At 35.2% G+C, this 24,648-nt stretch overlaps 1 protein-coding gene across 1 annotated transcript; it reads left to right on the forward strand.

Annotated features, from left to right (window-relative positions):
* The first annotated feature begins 471 nt into the window (after nt 1-471).
* On the forward strand, nt 472-18,312 carry LOC121857699 (WD40 repeat-containing protein SMU1-like). Its single transcript, XM_042353782.1, has 11 exons — nt 472-615; nt 3,901-4,111; nt 8,461-8,561; nt 9,023-9,225; nt 9,651-9,845; nt 10,628-10,758; nt 11,880-12,007; nt 13,951-14,052; nt 15,485-15,671; nt 15,815-15,973; nt 17,307-18,312. The coding sequence occupies exons 1-11, from the start codon at nt 590-592 to the stop codon at nt 17,403-17,405; spliced, it is 1,542 nt and encodes a 513-aa protein (XP_042209716.1). The 5' UTR covers nt 472-589; the 3' UTR covers nt 17,406-18,312.
* The last annotated feature ends 6,336 nt before the right edge of the window (nt 18,313-24,648 follow it).

Consider the following 24,648-nt stretch of genomic DNA (forward strand, 5'->3'; position numbering starts at 1 on the left):
TTTAGGCATGACAATGATGTGCGCAGTACATCATTTACTGAACTTGAATTTATATTTTTTGAAGTCAGATCCTCAAACATTATGTCTGTAAGTACCTAATGAGAAATTTATGAAGAAAAAAGTGAATAAATAAGTTTAAGCTGTTTTTTATTTCAATGTATTCCCATTATATTTAGAGTTTAGTGGTTTAAATGACTTCAAAACTCAGTTTTAACTATGAATTTATTTAACGAACATAAAATAATGACATGATTTTTCAACCCAAATGCAACTAATAGAATGAAATAAAGTTAATATATCGAGGAAACCCGTACTTAGTTGTTACTCAAGTAAGCTAACAAGTGATGAGAATTATAAATGAAAATTATATACTAATAAAAAGCGTATCACCAAACCTTGCCAGTATTTCAGACGGTAGATGGCACTGTAGTGTTATGTTAAAGGCTGTAGAGTGTCGCGTCTGAGTTACTGTTTGACTCTATGGCTTTGGCAGTAAACAAACATCGTGCTGGTGGCTCCTGGCTGGCTGCTTCAGAGTAGTCAAGAAATATTTAACTTTTAACAGGCGTTCTGCTTCAAACACAGCAATATGTCGATAGAAATTGAATCGGCGGAGTGAGTACTATTCTTAGGAAATATGTGTGACCTTATTCATGTTTTAATAAAGAGAATATTGTCACGTTTCATAAATACACTTAATCTAGATGCTTTAAAAAAATTTATGAAATATTTGTGTGATCTTGTTCTAGTTTCAAAAAGAAAAGATGTCAGGTTAGGTTAGGTAAGGTAGCTTTCTTTGGTTGGTTGAGTCAGGTTCTATTAGGTTCTACTTAGTAAATGTCACTTTTTTTATAATGATAAGAACATCTTTAGAAAAATTTAACAAATTCGAAAAAACTCCTGGTTGTAGTGGTGTTCTCGGACATTACTGTATTTTTAACCTTAACAAGTAAGGAAACGTTAGGTTAGGTTTTCAAAGGCTTGCCTGGTGGTTTTCTTTTAGTATTTTACCCACATTTTCCCTTTTCTGCCCATTTTAAACAACCAATATTGTTGATAATTGGGGAGGTCTTATCGGTTTAAATATTTCGTAAAATTGCAGATTACAGCAACCAAAGACATCTAATAAAAAATTTTTGTTACTTTACCTAACCTAATGTAATAAATGAAAATGTTCATAGAAAAAAATAGTTCTATCAATTGAGTGCAATGAATTTCTGGTATTCTGTGGTTGTTGTTTACTGCAATATTAGTAAATATTTACTTGTAAAATATAAATTTGCGTTGGAAACGTAATAGAATAGCGATTTGTTTATTTCTCCCTATATAAATAGAAATATGAAATTCCATGCTTGACCTAAAACAAATCTTTACCTCTATTTTTGTTAGTAGTTTCCCTGCACAACAGAAATATGGTTGGGTATGTTTATCGCTACTCAAAGATCGACCCACGGCGAAATATATGACAATTGCCGGCAGTGTCATGGTCAAATATAGTTCTTGCCTTGTTTGCCGGTAATGGACGATAAGCCAATCAGAGCGCACTCATGGTAAAATAGTGTTATTAGGAACTTAGCCAGTCATGGCAAAATATCCACTGCCTAATACTTTAGCCGTCAGACTCACTGGAAGGAGCCACTTAACCCTTTGTCTGGGAGAGGTTACCCTAAGCTGAATAAAATCGTCTGGCAGTAGCCAGAATAAAATGGCAAGTGCAGGAAACACAGCGAAAGGGTTAAGGGAAATTTTCTATTAAAAAAATTCTCACTATGAATAGAAAGAGATGAAGAGGCAATTACAACTTTTATACTTGTGGTTTTCCCTGGTTTTTATTTTGAGTGAATATGGTATGTAAACAATGGGATGCTTGGCCCACCATGTTTACCTTCCTCTTCCTTTTGACGATATAAAAAAAAAAAAAAACCTGACATAAACCAACCAACCAACCTAAGATAACTTAATATAGATAACAAAATGAAACCTTTGAACCCAAGAAAGTTAGGTCAGGTTAGGTAGTTCTGGTTGGTTTTTCTTATTTACAATAAATTATTTACATCTGCTGAAGAAAAGTAGGTACTGTACTGTATTATTATCATTTTGGTCTTGCAGCGAATTTTAGGATTTTAAATTTAGGTTAGGCTCGATAAAATTATATTTTTCCGATGTTGTTTTATGTGTTTTGAATGACTTCCAAATAGGTGCATGACCGAAACAATAATTTTACCAAAAAGTATAGGTAAAGTTTCGGAAGAGACCAACCGTGGAGGAGACAGTTAATACCAGAAATAACTTATGGAATTGAACCAGAATATCTTGTGATTCTATTTCTATGATACGGGACATGGAAATGGAATACACAGAACCTAACCAAAGAAACCTATCTGACCTTTCTTAACTTCCTAGTGGATTCCCCAGCTTATTAAGCAGAAAGTACTTACTACTTTGATGTCAGGTACAAATGAAAGCCCCCATCTTGAAGAGGCATGGTGTAATTTTATGTTTTTTGTGGACGTGAAAGTAAGATCAGTTGTTGCACTGAAACACATAATTCTTCTTCACTGTCAACTCTCTGCCTTATTTTGAATACTTGCACGTCCTGCCAACTAGTCCATGTTGACAGATGATCTCTTGGAGATGGTTTTCACCCTATACAAGTGTAGATAACTTGCGATACAACAAAGAACAACTTGCACAAGATACGAAGGGGAATCAAGATGGCTTGCTTGTCTCCCCTTGTGGTAGAACAATAAGTATACTGTATAGGAATATGCAGTTCACTTATTAACCAATGCTACTTGTAAGGTATTGGAAATGAGTCAAAACCCATAATATGAGTTTTGATTCCAACAATATTATACTCATCATTTATAAATGGAACTTATTGTGCAGAAATAAATAAATATATGGGATTTTTGCAGGTCATAGACTCACAACTCTGGATAGTGAAGCCTAAAAGTAAAAAAAAAGATGATAAAGTCTATATTTAAGGTGGTAAAACCCCCAATCTGATGCTCCGTCGTTTATTGGCAATTCAAGCGAGAACGAAATAAAAATTTCTTTGTTTACAATCAGACGGCCAAACACTGACAGACCAAAATTTTTGGCAGAATATTTCATTAAGTATTAAATTTTTTCGCATACAAAGCACGTAGAGACTTGATCAGTTTTGCCATGTGTTTACCTCGCCCTGCACTGTACTACAGGTTATTTATGATCACAGATACAGAAAAAGGAAAACACTTTTAACTAAAATAAAAATGAAATATTTGAACGAATTATATAGGGGGATAAAAAAAATACTTTATAGTAGTACAGTATATTCATTGCAAAATTAAATTTTTTGAGTTATTTTGACTTCGATTTCACTTAAAGTACAATTTTTATTGCCCAAACTGGGCAGGGCTTTATAGTAGAAATAAATTGTGGGTGGAAAAAAAAAACCCTGACCTAACCTAACCTATCCTTACTTTACTTATGTGGAATGTACCTAAGATATGAATTTCACTGTCCCCTTTCATATGCTTGTAGACACAATCAAAAAAGTATCTATTGATGGGTCGGTGCTTCTTTAGCATGCGATCTACAAGATGTTTAGGTTAGGTTAGTTAGGTTAGGTTAAATTAAGTTACGTTAGGTCAGGTTAGGCAAGGTTAGGTTAGGTTAGGTCAGCTAAGGTTAGGTTAAAGTAAAGCTATCTTTGAAGGCCACATGCTATAGTAGCACCAATGGGTCTGATGAATTTTTAAATAAACACTGCAACTGCTGTTGTCTCAGTAGGGTTGTCAAAATCCTTCTTCCATTGTGTCATGCTGTCTAACACAAAACTGTAAAGATACATAATTGATTGTGTGGACTGTACAGTGTATTTGACATTCATTTATTTTATGTATATTTTTACAGTGTTATCCGTCTGATCCAGCAGTATCTCAAGGAAAACAACCTTGGGAGAACTTTGCGTGCACTGCAGGAAGAGACTTCAATCACTCTGAATACTGTAGATTCTGTTGAAAGCTTCATGGCAGATATAAACCAAGGGCATTGGGATACTGTGCTCAAGGCTATCCAGACTCTTAAACTTCCTGACAAGAAACTTATTGATTTATATGAGCAGGTGTGTGTGGTTTAAGTACTATAAATGTTTTAATGTTATCATAAATGTAAACAAAAAATAGTTAAAGTATGTCACAATGTAATTTATTTTTTTTGTACCTGTATTAAGGTCATCCTGTGTGTATTGCATGCAGTACTTATTCTGGAACGTCAGAAGTGCCAGCCACATATCTGAGGGTTGGCAACCACATTTTTTCCTATCCTCTGAGATTTTGCATCTGTCATGGTTGTTCAAGGCAAGAGATGAAATTAATGAGAAAGCATTTCCTAAACCTTTCCTCAACAGAAGATTATTTAATAAAGGGGTAGAAAAGTTAGGAATGGGCTGTGGGGGGGGTAAAGGTCGCTCATTTCTCACTCTGGTAAAGGACCAGCCCATCACCTGTAATATTAACTAATGATACTGTATCTTCCTCTCACTTTAGAAAATATGTGTTTCTTTCATCTTGGCAAACAAAATAAAAGAAATTGTTCAAATGGATTCTAGCCACTGGTATCATTGAGCCCACTGAGTGAACCTTTAAATTTGATACTGTACTGTAGTACTACCTGATGACTATCCAACCCTTTCATGTTAAAACAAGTTGCTTTTGACTGTAAACATTGCCATGGCAACCAAATTTTAAACCCATAAATGTGTGTTTTATACTTTTATGTGGCTTGTATGATTACCACATCTCTGCTATTTCATGCAAAGTGAATAAGTTTTCCTGATTAAAAGTGTGAAATTCCATTTTAATGACTAGGGGATGATAGAATTGACTTGGACGCACTTCTTCCTTCCTTCTTTGTTGGGTCACTTTATTGGTATGAAAATTTGAGGAGGGAAATTTGTTACTTAAGTTATGAGCATTACTATTCTTGGTAAATATGAATGAATAGAAGTATCAACATACAGTAGACCCTTTCCATTCGCTGGTTTGCGATTTGCGATTTCGACGATTCATGGTAAGCAGGTGGTGGCTATGGTGGCTAGCTTGTGAGCCCTTTTCCCGCAGCACAACGCGTCACCCCATGCAGCATCTCTTGTTGTATTCTCAAAACTTTAGTGTTTCTACGTGAAATGGCCCCTAAAAGACTGCCTAGTGTCAGTGCTAGTGATGCTAGTGGAGTGAAATGTAAAAGGCAGAAGTCAGTGATGACCTTGACTAAGAAATTTGAATTATTAGATGAGTTAAAAGGGAATGAGTGCTGCTGCAGCTGGTCAGTTGTTTGGTATAGGTATAGAGTAGTGCACTAAGGTAGTTTAAGTTGCTATTTGCAGTTTTGCCTAGTCACGCCATTCCTTGGAACCTATCCCCCGCGAATAACAAGGGTTTACTGTAATATACTGTACAGGTAGTGATAAAAAGTAAACACAACTTTATATAGTACAAGTACAGTAGAGCGTGTTGTCGATATAATGCAGGATAGCTAGATATGTTCCAAGAGAGGTTGCTTTAAACTGAATTGAAACTGAATTCAGTCTAAATCGAAGTGTTGTTTCAATGGAATAATTTTAGAGAAACACAAAATATTAAAAAGACTGAGAGTCTACCCAGAAGCACCTCAGCCCTTCTCCTAGAATAAACTAAACATTGTTTTTTGTAGTATTATGTTTAAACAAACACTCATAAATCAACACAGCTAAAACTAAGGGATGCAAAATGGTCTGTTTACTGGCTGGGAAGATGGGGGGAAGGTAGGGAGGTGAGGTGATATGTTTGACAGTTGATGCCAAGGTCTAGTGCTTATTTATTTATCTGTCCTTAAGAGTGACTAAGCTTTTCTTTTATAAAATGTCACTGACTTGACATGGGAGAATATAATTAACATTGCTGGAATTCTTATAAGATAGTGATTAATTTGAATATAAACATGCTGTAGGTTGCATTAGACATACAAAGAGCAAAAATTTTTATCTCTTGTACAAAATATATGACGTTTATTTTCAAATTATTTGCTGTCTTGCAAGGATTCCAGCAATACATATTATATTCTAACTTTAGTCTGACATTATATAAGATAAAAACTTTTAGCCTAAAACACCAAACCCTGGCTGGGAAGATGGGGGGAGGGAGGGGAGGGAAGTGACAGTGACATGCTTGACAGTTGGTGCCAAAGGTCTATTGAAGTATTTATTTGTTTATTTATGTCCTTTAGCTTGAGTTTATGTTTTTTGCTTATAAAATGTCACAGAAGTGACCGGGGAGAACATAATTAACATTGCTGGAATTCTTATAAGATAGTGATTAATTTGAATATAAACATGCTATAGTTTGCACCAGACAAAAATTTTAGTAATCATTTAGTGCATTATTTTGAGTACATGCACGTTACAGCTTTGCCCTTAGGACAGTGTAGTGTGCCCAGAGAAACATTAGGCGCAAAATTTCAAATATGATGCGCCAGATTGACTCGCGCAAAATAGAAATGATTCGCTTTAAATTAAAAATTTTTCCTTAATTTTGGGTGTCGCTTTAAATCAAGAATTTTAAATTGAATCGCTTTAAATCGACGCTCTACTGTGTGTGTTTATATATATATATATATATATATATATATATATATATATATATATATATATATATATATATATATATATATATATATATATATATATATATATATATATATATATATATATATATATATATATATATATATATATATATATATATATATATATATATATATATATATATATATATATATATATATATATATATATATATATATATATATATATATATATATACACACATACACATATATACAGTGAACCCTTGCTTTACGCGTTATCACTTTACGTGTTTCTACATTTACGCGGTACCCTGCCAGAACAGGAATTCCCACTTTACGCGGTGCATCTACTCATACGCGGGTGAAGTATAATTTTTTTATTTAGCTCATAAAATTCATACAAATTATCCGGCCAGAATATAATTTACATTGCTGGAATTCTTACAATTTGATGATCATTTTGAATAGAAGCATCATAGATTTTGCATTAGACATACAAATTTTAGATCTAATGTAAGTATTTTGTTTACTCTGAGTAAATATGTTATCTTTTGTGCAAAATATATGACATTTATATTCAAAATATTCCTGGTCTTGCAAGGAATCCAGCAATGTCAATTATATTATCCTAACTTTAGTCTGAGGTATTATTTATTACTGAAAAGGTAAATATTCTGGTTTCTCCCACACATTTCTCTGGTAGGGAGGGTTGGTGGGGGGTGGGGGGAGGGAGGGACCGACCGACTGACCATCTGGCAAGGTTGGAAGAGGGGGGGAGGCAAGGTGGGGTACTTTGATTGACAGATAGTGTCGTGAAGAATATATTTTTTTTTTATTAACTGAAGATATTTGTTTTAGCTCATAAAATTCATACAAATTACCCGGCCAGAATATATTTTACATTGCTGGAATTCTTACAATTTCATGATCATTTTGAATATAAACATCATAGATTTTGCATTAGACATACAAATTTTAGATCTAATGTAAGTATTTTGTTTACTCTGAGTAAATATGTTATCTTTTGTGCAAAATATATGACATTTATATTCAAAATATTCCTGGTCTTACAAGGAATCCAGCAATGTCAATTATATTATCCTAACTTTAGTTTGAGGCATTATTTATTACTATATCTTAAAATCTAGTGGTTTTCCCCCAAACATTTCTCAGAGAGGGAAGAGCCAGCGAGTGTGAGAAGAGGGGGAGGGAGTCAGTCCATTATTTGAATGGACATTAACCTGGCAACTGTATTTCTCTATTTCTCTTAAGTATTAATTGTGTGCATGTACCATCATAAAATTAAGATGTTATTTTTACTAGAACATAGGTATTGTGTCGGAAAAAGTGGAGTTTGGGGGTCAGCCGGTCTCTATTTCATTTAATCCCATATGTTATGTTGTTCACTTTAAGCGGGCCTCTATGGGTTCAATTGACCGTGTAAAGGGAGGGTTCACTGTATATATATATATATATATATATATATATATATATATATATATATATATATATATATATATATATATATATATATATATATATATATATATATATATATATATATATATATATATATATATATATATATATATATATATATATATATATATATTATATATATATATATATATATATATATATATATATATATATATATATATATATATATATATATATACACACACAGTGCTTTTTAAATTGTTCTTAAAATTGCAATTTTTACAGGCAATAAAACTGTTCTAATAATTTATTCTGAAGACAGTGATAGTGAAAGGGTAGATAGTGGGTGAAAACAGTAACTGAATCCTGTGGGTTATAAGGAGTCTGCTGACTTTGGTTTATCAACAGGTTGTTCTGGAACTAATTGAACTGCGAGAGCTGGGAGCTGCAAAGTCTGTTCTCCGTAATACTGATCCCCTCATTATGCTGAAACAGACTGTACCTGAAAGGTTAAGCAGTTTTTAAATTTCTTGTTTAGTGTTTTAAATGTTTGTGTATACAGTATGTGGTTGATATATTTAGTTTTGACATAGAGTATTGTAGTTTATGCATTTTTATCATGTGGCAAAAGTTGTTTTAAATTTTCGATAATGATCTCATAACAGGTCTTTCACTGCCTCCTTATCTTTCACCTGCCAGAAAAAAGATATTTAATTTACTCACTCCATTTCTATTAGGCTGTACTTTACTTTTTAAATTTCTTGAGTTTTTGGATGTAGATCTAGAACATCAAAGTTTAGCAAGGACTTGGTAAAAGATTAAGCTTAGAAGGTGTTGGATGAGAGTATGAGTTGAGTATGTGCAGATAGCTAAGTTCACTGATCAGGTTTTGCAAGAGCAGCTTTTTTGTAGTTATAAAAGTGATCTCAATAATTTAGTCTCCTTCTTCATTAATACTTAAACTTCTCAGGTATGTTCATCTTGAAAACTTGATTGCACGTTCCTACTTTGATCCTCGTGAGGCCTACCCAGAAGGTGTAACAAAAGAGCGTCGCAGGGCAGCTATTGCAGCTGCGCTAGCAGGCGAGGTGTCAGTGGTACCACCGTCACGTTTGTTGGCTCTTTTGGGACAAGCTTTGAAGTGGCAGCAACACCAAGGACTATTGCCCCCTGGTTTGTAAAGAATCTGTAATAATTGTCTTGATGTGTGTGTGGGAGAGAAGGAAGTTTTGGCCCTTTGTTCTCAGGTCTTTTGTGTGATAGATCTGGGTCATTCTCTACTACTGTATACAGAATAAGATTTATGTTTTTAATTTAATACCCAAATGAGTTTATGGGATATTAAGGAATTGTATACATGTCTGTGGTTATGGCTTGTTTTGTGTATGAATACAATAATTCTCAAAGGAGAAGACAATTTTTCTTGAAGCTTGACAGAGACCTTAGGCTCTGCAAGAGTTTGTAGAGGTTTTGATGGTATTCATGCTCCATTTATTTTAAGCAAGGGAATAAGGGTATTCTTTTACATTAGGTAGATGCGTTCACACATTCTAGTCATGAAGCACATGATACTGATTCACATGCACTTGCATTTTCAGGCACCCAGATTGATTTGTTCCGAGGTAAGGCAGCCATGAGAGAACAGGAAGATGAGAAGGTTCCTACCCAGCAAGCACGCTTCATACGCTTCCCTCAGAAAGCCCATGTTGAAAGTGCACATTTCAGCCCTGATGGACAGTACCTTGTCACTGGAAGTTTTGATGGCATCATAGAAGTGTGGAACTTTACAACTGGTATGACTATTGCTTAACAGCAGGTATAATTAAAAATTAATTGTACCTGGATATATACAGTATATATGGAAATTGTATACAGTAGACCCTTATCATTCGTGAGGGATAGGTTCTAAGAAATGGCGCGACTAGGCAAAACTGCAAATAGCAACTTAAACTACCTTAGTGCACTACTCTATACCTATACCAAACAACTGACCAGCTGCGGCAGTACTCATCCCCTCTTTTAACTTATTTAATAATAAAACTATTTGTCAGGGTCATCACTGACTTCTGCCTTTTACATTTCACTCCACTGACACTAGGCAGTCTTTTAGGGGCCATTTCACATAGAAACACTAAAGTTTTGAGAGTACAACACTAAATACTGGGTGGGGTGACTCGTTGTGCTGCAGGAAAAGGCTGGCAAGCTAGCCACCACCTGTTTACTGCGAATCGTCGAAATCGCGAATCGCAAATGGCAAGGGTCTACTATAATTGTTCGTCCTCCCATTGAACAGTTTTACATCGCTACCAGGCTTGAAAGTCCAATTATCTGTTTGTAATTTTAAGTTGATGCATTAGAGGTGGAAGGGATGGCTTGCCAGGGAGCAGCACTGTGCATGAATGACTTTGAGTAATTTTGAATTGAGGACTGGCTGCTGACAGGTGATGCTGGCTTGTGTGGGGTTACAGGGGTAAACTTACTCCAATTTTCAGTCTTAGTGGAAATATAATCATAAATCCCTGCCACAAAACAAGGCTTAACAAGTTGACTCCTTTCTTTCCTCCCCTTATAACAGGTAAGATCCGTAAAGATTTGAAATACCAGGAGAAAGATTCGTATATGATGATGGAGGCAGCAGTGTTAAGTCTGGCCTTCAGCAGGGACTCAGAGATGTTGGCAAGTGGTTCACAAGGAGGACAAGTTAAGGTAAGATTTATCTGGTTTTATACCTTGATATTAAATGGTAGACGGTATGAACTTGTCCATCATCATTTACAGAGGAACAGATTTTGCACGTTCTAATAAATATTACAGTAGGGTCGGGATATATAGTGACTTTATATAACGATTTTTTTATGTCGTGGCTACCAAATTATGTTTTATTTCGCGAGGGAAATCGGGCTGGAAATATTTCAAACTTATCACTACTACCAAATTTATCGACATTTTCTCATATATATACAGTAAAACCTCGTTTAACCGACCCTTGATTAACCGACTTTCGGATTAACCATCAATCCCGAACCCCTAATTTTTTTTTTTTTTTTTTTTACGGGGATTAGCCCACCCGGGCACAGGTCGCTGACCCACATCGGGGCCTGGGGGGCTATAATGTAATAATATTAATAATGATAATGATAATAATAATAATAATGATAGTAATAAAGAACCATAAAGAAATGCAAAAATGAAAAAAAAAATCAAGAGTGAGAAACAATGTACCTGTATGTATGTTGTGTTGTCAATAGTAAGAGAAACAATTGAGACCCTGCAATTGTGTGTAAATGAGGTAGAAAGTCAGATCAGCAACCTGGAACTTGGTCTCAATTTTTGTGATGACATATGTTATTTGACTTTTCCATTTTTTATTCACGGTTTCTGTGCTGGTTCATATTTATTTACTAAAGTGGTTTATGTTTTAAAGCAAATTCTATTGAAATATGAATGGCAAATGAACAAAAATGAACAGAGGGACTTAAATGAGGCAGATTAGGGAAAGGTACTTTGAAAATGTATGTGTTATTTCCGTAGACTTTATGTACTATAAACCGACCTTTTGGATTATCCGTCGGCCCCTTACCCCCATATGTGGTCGGTTAATCGAGGTTTTACTGTATATAGATATAGCGATAAATTTATTTACAGTCGACTCACAACTTACGTGGGGTTATGTTCAGTAAATCGAGTGAACATAACGTAAAGCTCGATTTAGCGGAAATTTAAGTTTAATGAACAGAAATGGTTCAAATTAGTTAGTTAAATCGAGAAAATACTGTACTATTTGAGGGAATGAATATGGCTAATCATTAACTCTGTTGATATTACAGGTCTGGAGAGTGAACACTGGCCAGTGTTTGCGAAAAGTAGAACGAGCACATTCTGAAGGTGTAACGTCTCTTGCATTTAACAAAGACAACAGTCAAGTAATGTCCACATCCTTTGACAACACTCTTAGGTAGGTACTGTATAAGGATTTATATAAAGCAAACTTAATAATTAAACTTGTAAGAATATATCATTATGCATGTACTGTAACAGCCAGTAGGTTATGCCATTAATAGTAAGATTTTGAAACCTGGAAAAGCATTACTGTATATGTAGTAGTTGAATAATGGAGTGTTGATGCTAAAAGAATGGGATAGTGAAAGTCTGATAAAGGTATGATGATGGTGGTGATGATTGATGTGCAAAGAATAAAAAATGAGAAGAAAGTTGATCATGTGTATGAATTTAGTATACCGGTACAGTATACGTTTTACTAGTTATCTGCTACAGAAGACATTGTTATACAGAATTTAATCTTGACGTTGAGAGTGAGGATAGTAAATGAAGTGAACTGTGTTATTGACTTGATGTTACCTCTAAGATGGTCTTTATCAGAGAGGCATAAAAAGGATTATGACTAAACTCCCTTGCTTATCCACCATCTTCTTGATCCAACTAGCACAGATTTTGTATGGTCTTTTATACGTACCACTAATTGTCTTATTAATTTTGGCTTGGTTACCCGTAATACTGTATGTATTGAAGGTGAAGGTATAACTTTAGACTTATATACTGTACAGGAAGGTATAACATCATAATGTCTGATAATGTTATTTGAATTTATTTGTTCATGTCAGTTAAACTTGTTTGTCGTAGACTGTACTGTACAGTGGTCCCTCGGTTAATGAGCACATGTCGTTCCAGAAGGTTGCTCGTTAACCAAAAAATTTGTTAACCGAAACCATTGTTTCAATGGGTTTTTGGGTAATTGGTTCCAGCTCACCGAAAATTACAAACAAACTAAAAATAAATGCAATAAAGTACACTTACTTTGAGGTGTGCATGTAGAAGGCTCCTGGTTGATGATGATGATGATGGGAATTAGAAAGGGGGTGGAGGAGAAGGGAGAAGAGAAGGCATTGGGGTGGAAGAGAAGTCACCCCATGCTGCCATTTCACCCATAAAATTTTAGTTCACTTGGTGTAATTCAAGATTATTTTCTTTAAATCAACACTGCACTGCGCTATATATTATCAATATGTAAAAATATTTCAAAATGACCAATAATTTGACTGGAAACACAGAAAAAAAGCATTTATGTTGAAGAGTCTCAAACAAGATATTCCTTCCTCTGAACTGGTAAACAAACTGACACCAAGCTTGGTGTGTTGAGTGGCTGTTTGGCGTGCAAAAAACTACCTTCCTGTACTTCAATTATGTTCAATAATTGTTAAAATGACTAAAAATTTTAATATAAAACTTTTAAAATTATTGAATAGTACAACCTTCTTGATATTTACTAAAATGGTAAGGAATTTAAGCCCTAAAACCGATTACTGTATTAGCGGACTAATACTACAGCTGGTGGGCAGCCAAATGCAGGCGAAAACATGTTGGGAAAAATTTGTAAGGAATCTGTTAACCGAGGGTTTGCTCGTTAACCGAAGTGAAGAATCGTATGGAAGGTAATTCGTAAACCGAAATTTCGTTAACCGAGGGATCACTGTACAGTATACAGTTTTCTCTTTATTCATAAGACATATTCTTTGTTTACTTACATATAACACTTAACAATAAATAACAATCATCTCGGTGACAACCAGACTTACATGTCTGATTTTCAACCCAGAGTTCTATTTCATTTTTTTTTTATTGTTGATGTAATATTCTTTTAATAACCTTGTTATACACTTAAAGACCTTAGTTGTTGAAGTGCAGTAATAACATAACAATTGATTTTCTTTAAACAGTTCAGATAAGCAGTGTTATCTCCAACTCTCCCCCTGTCCCCTATACTATTCACTTTTCTCGGACTTAAGCATTTTTCGGACTGGGGTCTTCCCCAATTAGTCCAATTTATCGAGGTTCTACTGTAATGTTGTACCAATGTATCAAAGTTTCTCTTCTTTTTAGAATACATGGGCTGAAATCTGGCAAGACATTGAAAGAGTTCCGTGGTCACTCATCATTTGTGAACCAAGCTACCTTCACTCAAGATGGCCATAACATTATCAGGTAAGTTACTAATTAATAGTTTTAATAAAGTACCATCATGTATACTGTAATTTAAATTTTTATTTACACATTGGATAAGCTACTCAGGATATTCTCAAATGATTCTAAATGAAGGTAGAATCTCTGTTGTGTGTGTGCGCATGTGTAATAATAATAAAAACTTATTATAAATAGCCATGGAAAATTACAGCAGCCAGAATTTGAAAATTACAATGGAGAAAACTGAGTATTATGTACTGTATAGTGACATTGGGAGTGGATTGTTTAACAGAGGTTTTCAATACAAAAAAAATAGACATGGAGTAACACCCAATTTATCTATGAATCACTGATAATTTGGTGTTGTAGAGGATCTCATGTGGTTGTAGTACTGTACTTCCCTCTCCAGTGGTGGTGTAGAGGATCTCATGTGGTTGTAGTACAGTACTTCTCTCTCCAGTGGTGTTGTAGAGGATCTCATGTGGTTGTAGTACAGTACTTCTCTCTCCAGTGGTGTTGTAGAGGATCTCATGTGGTTGTAGTACTGTACTTCCCTCTCCAGTGGTGTTGTAGAGGATCTCATGTGGTTGTAGTACAGTACTTCCCTCTCCAGTGGTGTTGTAGAGGATCTCATGTGGTTGTAGTACAGTACTTCTCTCTCCAGTGGTGGTGTAGAGGATCCCATGTGGTTGTAGTACTTCCCTCTCCAGTGGTGTTGTAGAGGATCTCATGTGTTTATAGAACTGGTGTTATTGTAGGGATAACCCATATGGTTGTAGTGCCAGCCATGGTAGTGTGGACGGTCCCAAAAGGTTGACACTGTACTTCCTCTCCGGTGTGTCGTAAACATATTAAACACTGACCGCAATAATATAGAATATAGAGTGCTCCCAACTGACCACTATTTCAGCACCATGTCCATTCCTTTTCAAAATGAAATTGTCACTTTCATATCAGTCATGAGTTGATCATCAAACTTGCACTGTTTCCTTGGTGGACTTTGCTGGTAAATCCTGGGGGGAAGTGGATGAGGGGAGGGAGGAGGAGGGAGTCAACAAGTGACTCTGGCAGCTTACCCAGAGAGAGAGAGAGAGAGAGAGTGCTTTAATGGAGCATGCTTACAGCATGGTGGGCAGATACCAAGTATGTGTGTGCATTCATTTTCAACTATTACATTTCTTGGTGATGTTCTTCTGATTCTGTTAGGGGTGTGTTTTAAGTATCTTTTATGTAAAGTTTAACATACAGACATACAGTACCCCTATTTTAACAGAATCAGTGAAGTCTTTAGAACATCGCTAGGAAATTTCTTTGAAGGAACTGAATGAGAGCTAAAACTTTCTGGAAGGTGTGAATATGAGTGTTGATGATATTATTATGTTAAGTACTGAGATCTTTAGTGTCTTTGGTGTGCTGGACACACTTGAGGAATAAACAACACGTTTTTCATTAGTGCGTCTTCTGATGGAACTGTGAAGGTGTGGTCAGTCAAGACAACGGAGTGCATTGCTACATTCAAATCACTAGCTGGTGTGACTTCTGTAGATCTTCCTGTGTATTCAGTCCACATTCTCCCCAAGAATCCTGATCATATTGTGGTGTGCAATCGCTCCAATACTGTAACTATTATGAACATGCAGGTGAGTTTTTAAATTGTAGTAGACTAGCATTTGTTTTCTGCAATTGAAATAAAAGTAAATTGTGTTGATTACAGTTCAACATTGTAATTGAACAGATCCTATGTGCACTGAGTATAAAAATTAATTATAATATCCTCTCTTAGGGTCAAACCGTACGGTCTCTATCTTCGGGTAAAAGAGAAGGTGGTGACTTTGTGGCTTGTGTAGTGTCACCCAGAGGGGAGTGGATCTTCTGTGTTGGTGAGGATCACGTGTTATACTGCTTCTCCACCTCCACAGGCAAACTGGAGAGAACACTCAATGTAAGCATTAATTGTATGTGTTGTTTATCACAGAACAGAGCATAAAAATTATTTACAAAGCGAATGTTCAAAAAAGTTTTAGAACTAAATGAAAGTGTATGAAGCTTTCTTTGTTGGAAAAAATACATGTACAGTAGAAGTCGTTGATATAACACGAGATAGGTTGCAAAATGGTCTGTTTACTGGCTGGGAAGATGGGGGGAAGGTAGGGAGGTGAGGTGATATGTTTGACAGTTGATGCCAAGGTCTAGTGCTTATTTATTTATCTGTCCTTAAGAGTGACTAAGTTTTTCTTTTATAAAATGTCACTGACTTGACATGGGAGAAAATAATTAACATTGCTGGAATTCTTATAAGATAGTGATTAATTTGAATATAAACATGCTGTAGGTTGCATTAGACATACAAAGAGCAAAAATTTTTATATCTTGTGCAAAATATATGACGTTTATTTTCAAATTATTTGCTGTCTTGCAAGGTTTCCAGCAATACATATTATATTCTAACTTTATTCTGTGACATTATATAAGATAAAAACTTTAAGCCTAAAACACCAAACCCTGGCTGGGAAGATGGGGGGAGGGAGGGGAGGGAAGTGAAGTGACAGTGACATGCTTGACAGTTGGTGCCAAAGGTCTATTGAAGTATTTATTTGTTTATTTATGTCCTTTAGCTTGAGTTTATGTTTTTTGCTTATAAAATGTCACAGAAGTGACCGGGGAGAACATAATTAACATTGCTGGAATTCTTATAAGATAGAGATTAATTTGAATATAAACATGCTATAGTTTGCACTTGACAAAAATTTTAGTAATCATTTAGTACATTATTTTGAGTACATGTACAGTATAGCTTTGCCCTTAGGACAGTGTAGCGTGCCGAGAGAAACATTAGGTGCAAAATTTTAAATATGATGCGCCAGATTGACTCGCGCAAAATAGGAAAGATTCGCTTTAAATTAAAACATTGTCCTGAATTGTGGGTGTCACTTTAAATCAATAATCTTAAATTGAATCGCTTTAATTCGATGTTCTACTGTAACTGAGTGAGTACAGCAGGTTGGGAAGATCATTATGAAGGTATATTTGAGGACAGTTTAAAGATAGACTGAGTTAGACTGAATTTCTGACTTGTAGTATATAAGATGGAATGAGGTACGGTTAGGTTATGTCCTAATTATATTTGTGTGTACTGTATGCTGATATAGTGGACAGTGAGAATAATTGCTTTTAAATATGGAAACTAGATTCATTTTTGAATAGGTAATAGCAATATGCACAGAAAAAACACTATAATTTCTGGAAACTTTATAGTATCTGGTATTTTATTTTAGGTTCACGAGCAGTCTGTGATTGGGATGACCCACCACCCGCACCAGAATCTACTGGCTACATACAGTGAAGAGGGTCTACTAAAACTGTGGAAGCCTTAAGTTAAGAAATAAATCATTGATGATATTTCTCCTCTCAATACAAATGTTTGTACCATAGAAGCATATAAGGGATACGGTATGTAGTATAAATAACTGCAAAATATATCCCATAATCCAGCTTCAAATTTTTTTATACTTACCCAGTGCAGTACAGTAAAGTACAGATTCCAAAGAATGAATGTGAATTTTACACAAGTCCTGACTCACTTAATTTCAAGAATCAACTGTATGAGCTCATTAAAGGAACAGGGTAAACATTTGCCACAAACATGGGTAGCATGTTTGACAAGTTTGTTAAAGTAAGATTTGCCATTACATAATATTAGTCCTCGAATAATTGGAAAATTTGATGAAGGAAATTAGAGTGAGTTAGAAAAGCAGAACCAGTTGTACTTTCCCTCAAGAACAGTAGGTTTTTGATGAATGCCTTTTGGTCTGAGCTAGGTTAGGTTATTAACCTTCTGGCATTATTTTATTCAATTATTGCATTTAATATGAGAATTTGTTGTCAATACCCATTTGTTGAGAAGGTTTTGTAATAATTTACATCTGTAGAATATGTAACACTTTACTTACTGCAGGATGAGTTTACTTTATATAGGTTAATTTTAATAATATCTTTTAAGTAGAATACTTCAGGGTTTAAAATCAAGATCTTTGTTGCAAATTTGAATAGAACTTTGGTGAATATTTGTGATAATTTGTGTGTGTGCACTTGGGTCATCATTCATAAAACTATAAGATCTAATTATCCATGGCTTGGATAATTAATTTAATGATTAAGGAGTCAAGAAGTCAGTGGTGAATTTTAAGAAATTTTCATCTCTGTTTACATGGATATGTCCTTTGGACACTAGATAGGTATCTGGCAAGACGGATAAAAGATAAAATAAGAGTACAAAGTTAATATCGTAATTGTTTTTCCTTGTCACAGGTCTCATTTTAAAACTACTTAAGATCATGGTATGGGATTTTCTGTATGTCAATATTCAATCTGAAATAGTTATTGTGTTGGTAACTTTATTCAACACTCAAACAGCCTGAGACCATAATCAGGAGATGGTCAAGATACACAAAGCAATGGATACCCTGGCTGTTGAAGCCGTCCCTAAATGCATCCTTCCATTCACTGAACATTGTGTATATATGTACTTCCATTGATGAAGGGTCTAGTCTACTGACTGGGGGGAATTCGTCTTGAATCAAAACAATGGAAGATGTCTGCTTAACTTGAACAGGTCTGAAATTATCATATTCTTTTGTTGAGACATATTCATGAAGGACCTTGAGAAGATGAGACAGAATGCACCTGCGATGAATTTTATTATGAGTCCTCATTTGACCTTTAGAAACTACAGTACCTGGTATATTTTATATACCGGTAGTTTGAGAATAGTCTCTAGAGAATGGACTCACCTCATTCATCCCTAAGCAAATGCAAACCAAAATTTTTAGTCTGGTTCAACCTGCAGCAAGTCCTGACCTTTACCCTAAACAGATGAAAAAGATATGTTAATCTTTGGCAGAGAAAGTATGAGACAAATATGATTTTGTTTTAGAGGAAAAAGAGACATTCATCTAGAAAAGAAACTCTTGGAGGAATGTAAGGAATAAGATTCCTCGCAAGCAAAAAAAAGGAGCAGAGGAAAATGAAGTATGAGGCATAACACCCTCTGCTATGTGGTTGGAGTACACTACAGTAATATCTCCGTTAGCCAGAATCCATCAAACCTGGAACTCACCGATAGCCGGAATTGAAATTTTCTAGGATAGACTTTACGAAAGCCGGAATTTTCTGGAAAATTCCGGCTTTGGGAATGTTTTTCCGGAAAATTCTGAAAAATTCCGGTGAGGTGGGAGTTTTTCCTGGTTTGAAAGATAAATATCAGCCACATTTTCTAGAAATTCCAAGAAAATTTTTCCGGTACAGTAGGGTCGGGATATATCGCAAAATAGGGTCCAAGGATGTTTGCTATACACTAAATCGCTATATATAATTACATGTAATCAATAGGGAAAATAGGGTTGGGTTCTGGAGGCCAATAAAAGTGGCTAAATTTGACATAAAATGGCACAGTCTAAAGTTAGCAGAATATAAATTGCATTGCTGGAATTCTTGCAAGACAGCGAATAATTTGAATATATATACATCATATATTTTGTACAAGAGATAAAAATTTTAGACATTTGTACTAAAATGTACTAATCAGTAATAAAATTTTTATGTCTATTGTGAGCTATAGCATGTTTACATTAAAATTAATCTCTATCTTACAAGAATTCCAGCAATGTTAATTATATTCTCTTCAGTCAATTCATTGACATTTTATAAGTGAAAATCGTAAACTCCCCCTATTTGACAGATAAATAAATACCATTAGGTAACCTTGGCCGGGGGTTGCCGCCAGCTATCATAATACATCACCCTCCACTTCCCTCAAGATTTAAAGTGGTTTTAGGCTTAAAGTTTATATCTTATAAAATGTCACAGACTTTGGTTAGCATAATATAAATTGCATTGCTGGAATCCTTGCAAGACAGATAATTTGAATACTGTATAGTCATCATATATATTGCACAAGAGAAAAAAATCAACTCGTATTTTGGGGGCGATTTAGGGGATTTTTATGAGTGTTTCTGACTTTATACTGTTTTTGGCTTTATGTGAGTTCCCAGGAACATAACCCCACGTAAGTTGTGAGTCTACTGTAAATAAATTTATCGCTATATATGGGAAAATGTCGATAATTTTGGTAGTAGTGATAAATTTGAAATATTTCTTGCCTGATTTCCCTCGCCAAATAAAAAAATTATTGCTATATACAGGAAAATGTCGATAATTTTGGTAACCGCGATATAAAAAAATCGTTATATAAAGTCGCTATATCCCGACTCTACTGTACCCAGAAAATTACGGAGATAGGGGATGTTTTTTCCGGGTTCACGAGATGATATAATGGGCCATTTCTGGAACTTCCGAGAATATTTTTCTGTTACCCGGAAAGTTCCGGGGATGGGGCATATTTATCCAGGTTCAAGAGATGATGTAATGGGCAATTTCTGGAACTTCCGAGAACATTTTACCATTACCCAGAAAATTCCTGGGATAAGGGATTTTTCCAGCTTTGAGAGTCGCTACGTTACCAGGAAATCTCTCATTCCCGGAAGTGCTCTGCACCAATTGTTCCGGCTAACGGAGATATCAGTCTCATCCACTAAATCTGTGGCTAGACTCGTAGGTAAATCCTCGACATTAGCATCTGAGAGTAATTAAAATCATTAAATATGTACAGTATGTCTATCGATTATAACCAGTTGCCCAAAGGGATTTGTAGTAGCAAAATTTACCACTTAATGTAGAAAGTACCTGTAGAAGACAAATAGTGATGTCATACAGGTATCCCTCACTATACAAATGAGTTAGGTTCCTGAAAAACAATTTGTTAAGTGAACTTTCTTATAGTGAATACTGTAAAAGAGCTTATGGGAAAAATATGGTTCAGTTCCCCAATGGCAAGAAAAATCCAATATCACACCTTAAAAACAAGAAATCAGTTCACAAACAGAAAACCTACATAACTAATGATTAATAGCACATAACTACGGTAATTTACTACCTAACACATGAAAAACATTAATCAAACAATATTTAGATAAAAATATGTAGCTAAAACCATTAAGGTAAAGTGAAATCAAAGTTTAACACAGTCGCCATTTGCATAGGCACTGGCTGCGTCAAGCGTGGCCGCCCTCAAGCGACACCACAGCAACCCAGCTCGGCTGGGGACAAAGAAATTTAATTCCCTTTATGTTTTTGACCTTAAGACAGTTATTTCTTTTACCTTTTTTTTTTGCACGTCGCATATGTAAGATTGTGTGTGCATGTAACTGAGTAAAAAAAAAAGTGAAGACAGTTAAGTTTATCTACCGAAATTATGAGTTGAATAATAACCTATAGCTCCCCCAGTTCATCCTGCTAATGCTTGCTGGCACATGAAGGAATGATTAATCCCTTTATGTTTTTGATCTTATGATAATTGTTTGCTATACAGGGTTGCGTTGTTTAGCGATCGGGATACATTCCTGAAAAACAGATCGCTAAGTGATTTGATTGCTGAGCAAACAGACACAAGAAATAATATCTTAAACAAGGGATAACAAGGAATAATATCTGTGGAGATGTTATGTAATTGTGTAGCAAGTTGCCTGGCCGACTTGCCACCCAGTAACACTCAGAGCGGGTGAGGCTGATCTATGAGATCTGTTATTCTTCAGCTCGTAATTTTGGGTAAATATATATTTTGTTAATTTTCTTGTTCTCTGTTACATGCACACACATTCATTCATGCAGAATGTGCATACAAAATGAAAAATTGATAATTATCAAAAGGTCAAAAACATAAAGGGAATACAGTTGACAGTTCTTACCTGGTCCGCCTGTTAGCCGACAAGAGCGGAGGGGGAGGGAGGAGCAATCACTTTAGTACCCAATATCACAATAGTACAGGGTAATGAACAGTCCGTACAGTACAGTCTTTCCTCGACTTACGACGGGGTTCCATCCCGACAACCATGTCATAAGTCGAAAAGGCGAAAATAATACATAGAAATTCTAAAATGAAATACTGTACAGTAAAAATAATCATTAATGAAAAATGAATAAAGTGTTACTGTGCACTTACCTTTAATTAAGCATGGAGACTACATTAATTGGATGAAGCAGAGGAGGAGACAGGACCGTCTTATGTCCGAGTTGTCGTAAGTCGAGGAAAGACCGTACTCAATAACACGACAAAGTCGCAACAATAATGGTGATGCACAGCAAGAGGAACAATGCACAGCGATCGATATTTTATACAGAGCAATACACCTGTATAGTAAAGCGCAAATTGTAATGTGGCATGCCGGTAGCATACCCCAACAATACAGTTCGTGATTTCTATATAATAAACCTAGATATGTACCCCCTCTGGTTACCAAAAAATTGATTTCTGTTTTTTTGCTGGAAAAGCTAGATAATGATTTTTAAAATCATTTCTAAAATTCAGGTTGGCTGATTCATAGGTAATACAGGTGCTCCTTTACTTAAGAACATTCAACTTACAAACTTTCAGAGATACAAACATCATCACTGAGTGGGGTTACCTGCCAGAACAGGTGTTTAATGTGGATGAGACTGGATTATTTTGAAGAAAATTCCAGATAGAACAAACATTACCTAAGAGGAGAAGAGTGAGCCAGGTTTTAAGGCTGTATTAAAGGGTATAGCTGCACTAAATATCCATAATCTTTTAATTTTTTACAATATGTTTGGTATCTACAAGAGTAAAGTTGGACTTACAAACAAGCCTCAGGAACGTACCAAGTTCATAAGTAGAGGAGCACCTGTATCTTATTTTGCAGCTCCCTTTCCAAGTGATTAGGTAAATAGAAAAATTGAATTTTTTTTTTTATACTTACATGAGGCAATTAAAAATTTTTCCGTGAGTTGAAGATCACTAAACCGAATAATTGCAGATCATTAAATAACTAAGGGTGTTAGAAATTTTAAATCGCTAAACCGACTTATCACTAAGTGAATGGATCGTTAAACAGTGGATACCTGTATTATTTTTTGCACATTCTGTATGTCAGATTGTGTTTGCATGGAACTGAATAAAAAAAAAAAATATATCAAATTCTGTTTATTTACAGTTCCTAAAATTACGAGTTGAAAAATAACCATAACTCCTACCTCACCATGGTAGAGAGAGCACTGAAGGGATGTGGCCGCCCCACCTGACTCCCGGGGGTGCATGATTTGAATTTTTGTCGGGACCCAAATTAGTATTAAGAGGGGTAAGCTTTCATAACATGAAAAAAAGAGATGGTAATTTAGGAAATTTGAATAACTAGATTTTTGTAACTCAACGTTCGTATAATGTGGGGTACCTATATTGGCAATTGCACATATTGACTGTCAGCCATCTTGCCCATACTGGAATTCCAGTCTTCAGTCCATACAGTTCCAGTGACTCTTTCAAGCTGAGCAGACACTTCCTTGCTTAATATGTCATTTAGGAGCTAAGTGGAGTTACCTCACTTTCTTAGCAATTAACAGTTACTACCAGAATCCACACAGTCATAAGTGTTAGTATAACAAGGTTAATTTACCTAATCAACCCAACTTAACCCAACCCAAGCTATATTACTTAAACCCAACCAAACCTAATCTAATCCAATCTAGCCTAATATAATTTAACCTAACCTGATCCAAACTAACCAAACTTTGCATCCCAACAAATTCCAAATCTAACCAATTTCATATTTTCAGTGCATCTTAGCCTAACTTAACCTAGCCTAACCTTACTCAATTCCTATAAATATTTGATTTATATTGTGTTTTGGGGAAGGCAAAAAATATTCTACCCTGAAACTGGGAATCAATAAGTTTAATTGATTTAGTAGCTCCTTTCTAACAGTAAAAGGAAAACATGCATCCAAAACTTAAACTGTGCAAGTAATTAGTGCTTCATTAGTACAATATCTTCCACAGCTGTGATGTCATACCATACCATATTTTATTCAGCATCTTTTCCTGAGGAGAGGGAGGAAGTCAATCAAATCAGCATTGGAAATTTAGAGGATGTGAGTATTTGTAACTCATCACTGCTGCAACCCAAGCAAGATAGCAACAACCTGCCATTGGTATTTCTTGCATTTTATGCAGTTCAAAAGATACCTAATGTTGTTATATGATTCCTTCATACAGACTGCATTACTAACTGGAATTGACAGCAACTCGTTGTCATCATGCAGCAGAACAGCTTTTACACTCAACTTTGATGAGTCTATGAACAGTTTCCACTCCTAAGAGTTATGATTAATATTGAGGGCTGCCATCGGTTCCATCCGTTCACTTAACAATTTAAAATTTTTAACACCCTCTCTCACTTAATGATTGTCAATTTTCGCTCTAATGATCTTCTACTCACTGGGAAAAATTCGGGAGGGAAGTCAGAAAAACTGGGGATTCTGTGCTTCAAGTGCACATCCTGTCATTTGTTTACGCTACCCACATGCCACCTACTCTTGGTTACCGCCTGTCATTTGATCGGTCTTCCGTGTTTCTCTGTTATCGCTGCATACATTATCGTTTGCTATTGTTGTGACTATTACGGGATATTGAGTACTGTACAGTACACTGTTTATATACCCTGTACTATTGTGATATTGTGTAAAGTGACTGAACTATGTGATAATG

The sequence above is a fragment of the Homarus americanus genome, unplaced genomic scaffold (assembly GCF_018991925.1).
Source record: "Homarus americanus isolate GMGI-L3 unplaced genomic scaffold, GMGI_Hamer_2.0 scaffold16712, whole genome shotgun sequence".
NCBI lineage: Eukaryota > Metazoa > Arthropoda > Malacostraca > Decapoda > Nephropidae > Homarus > Homarus americanus.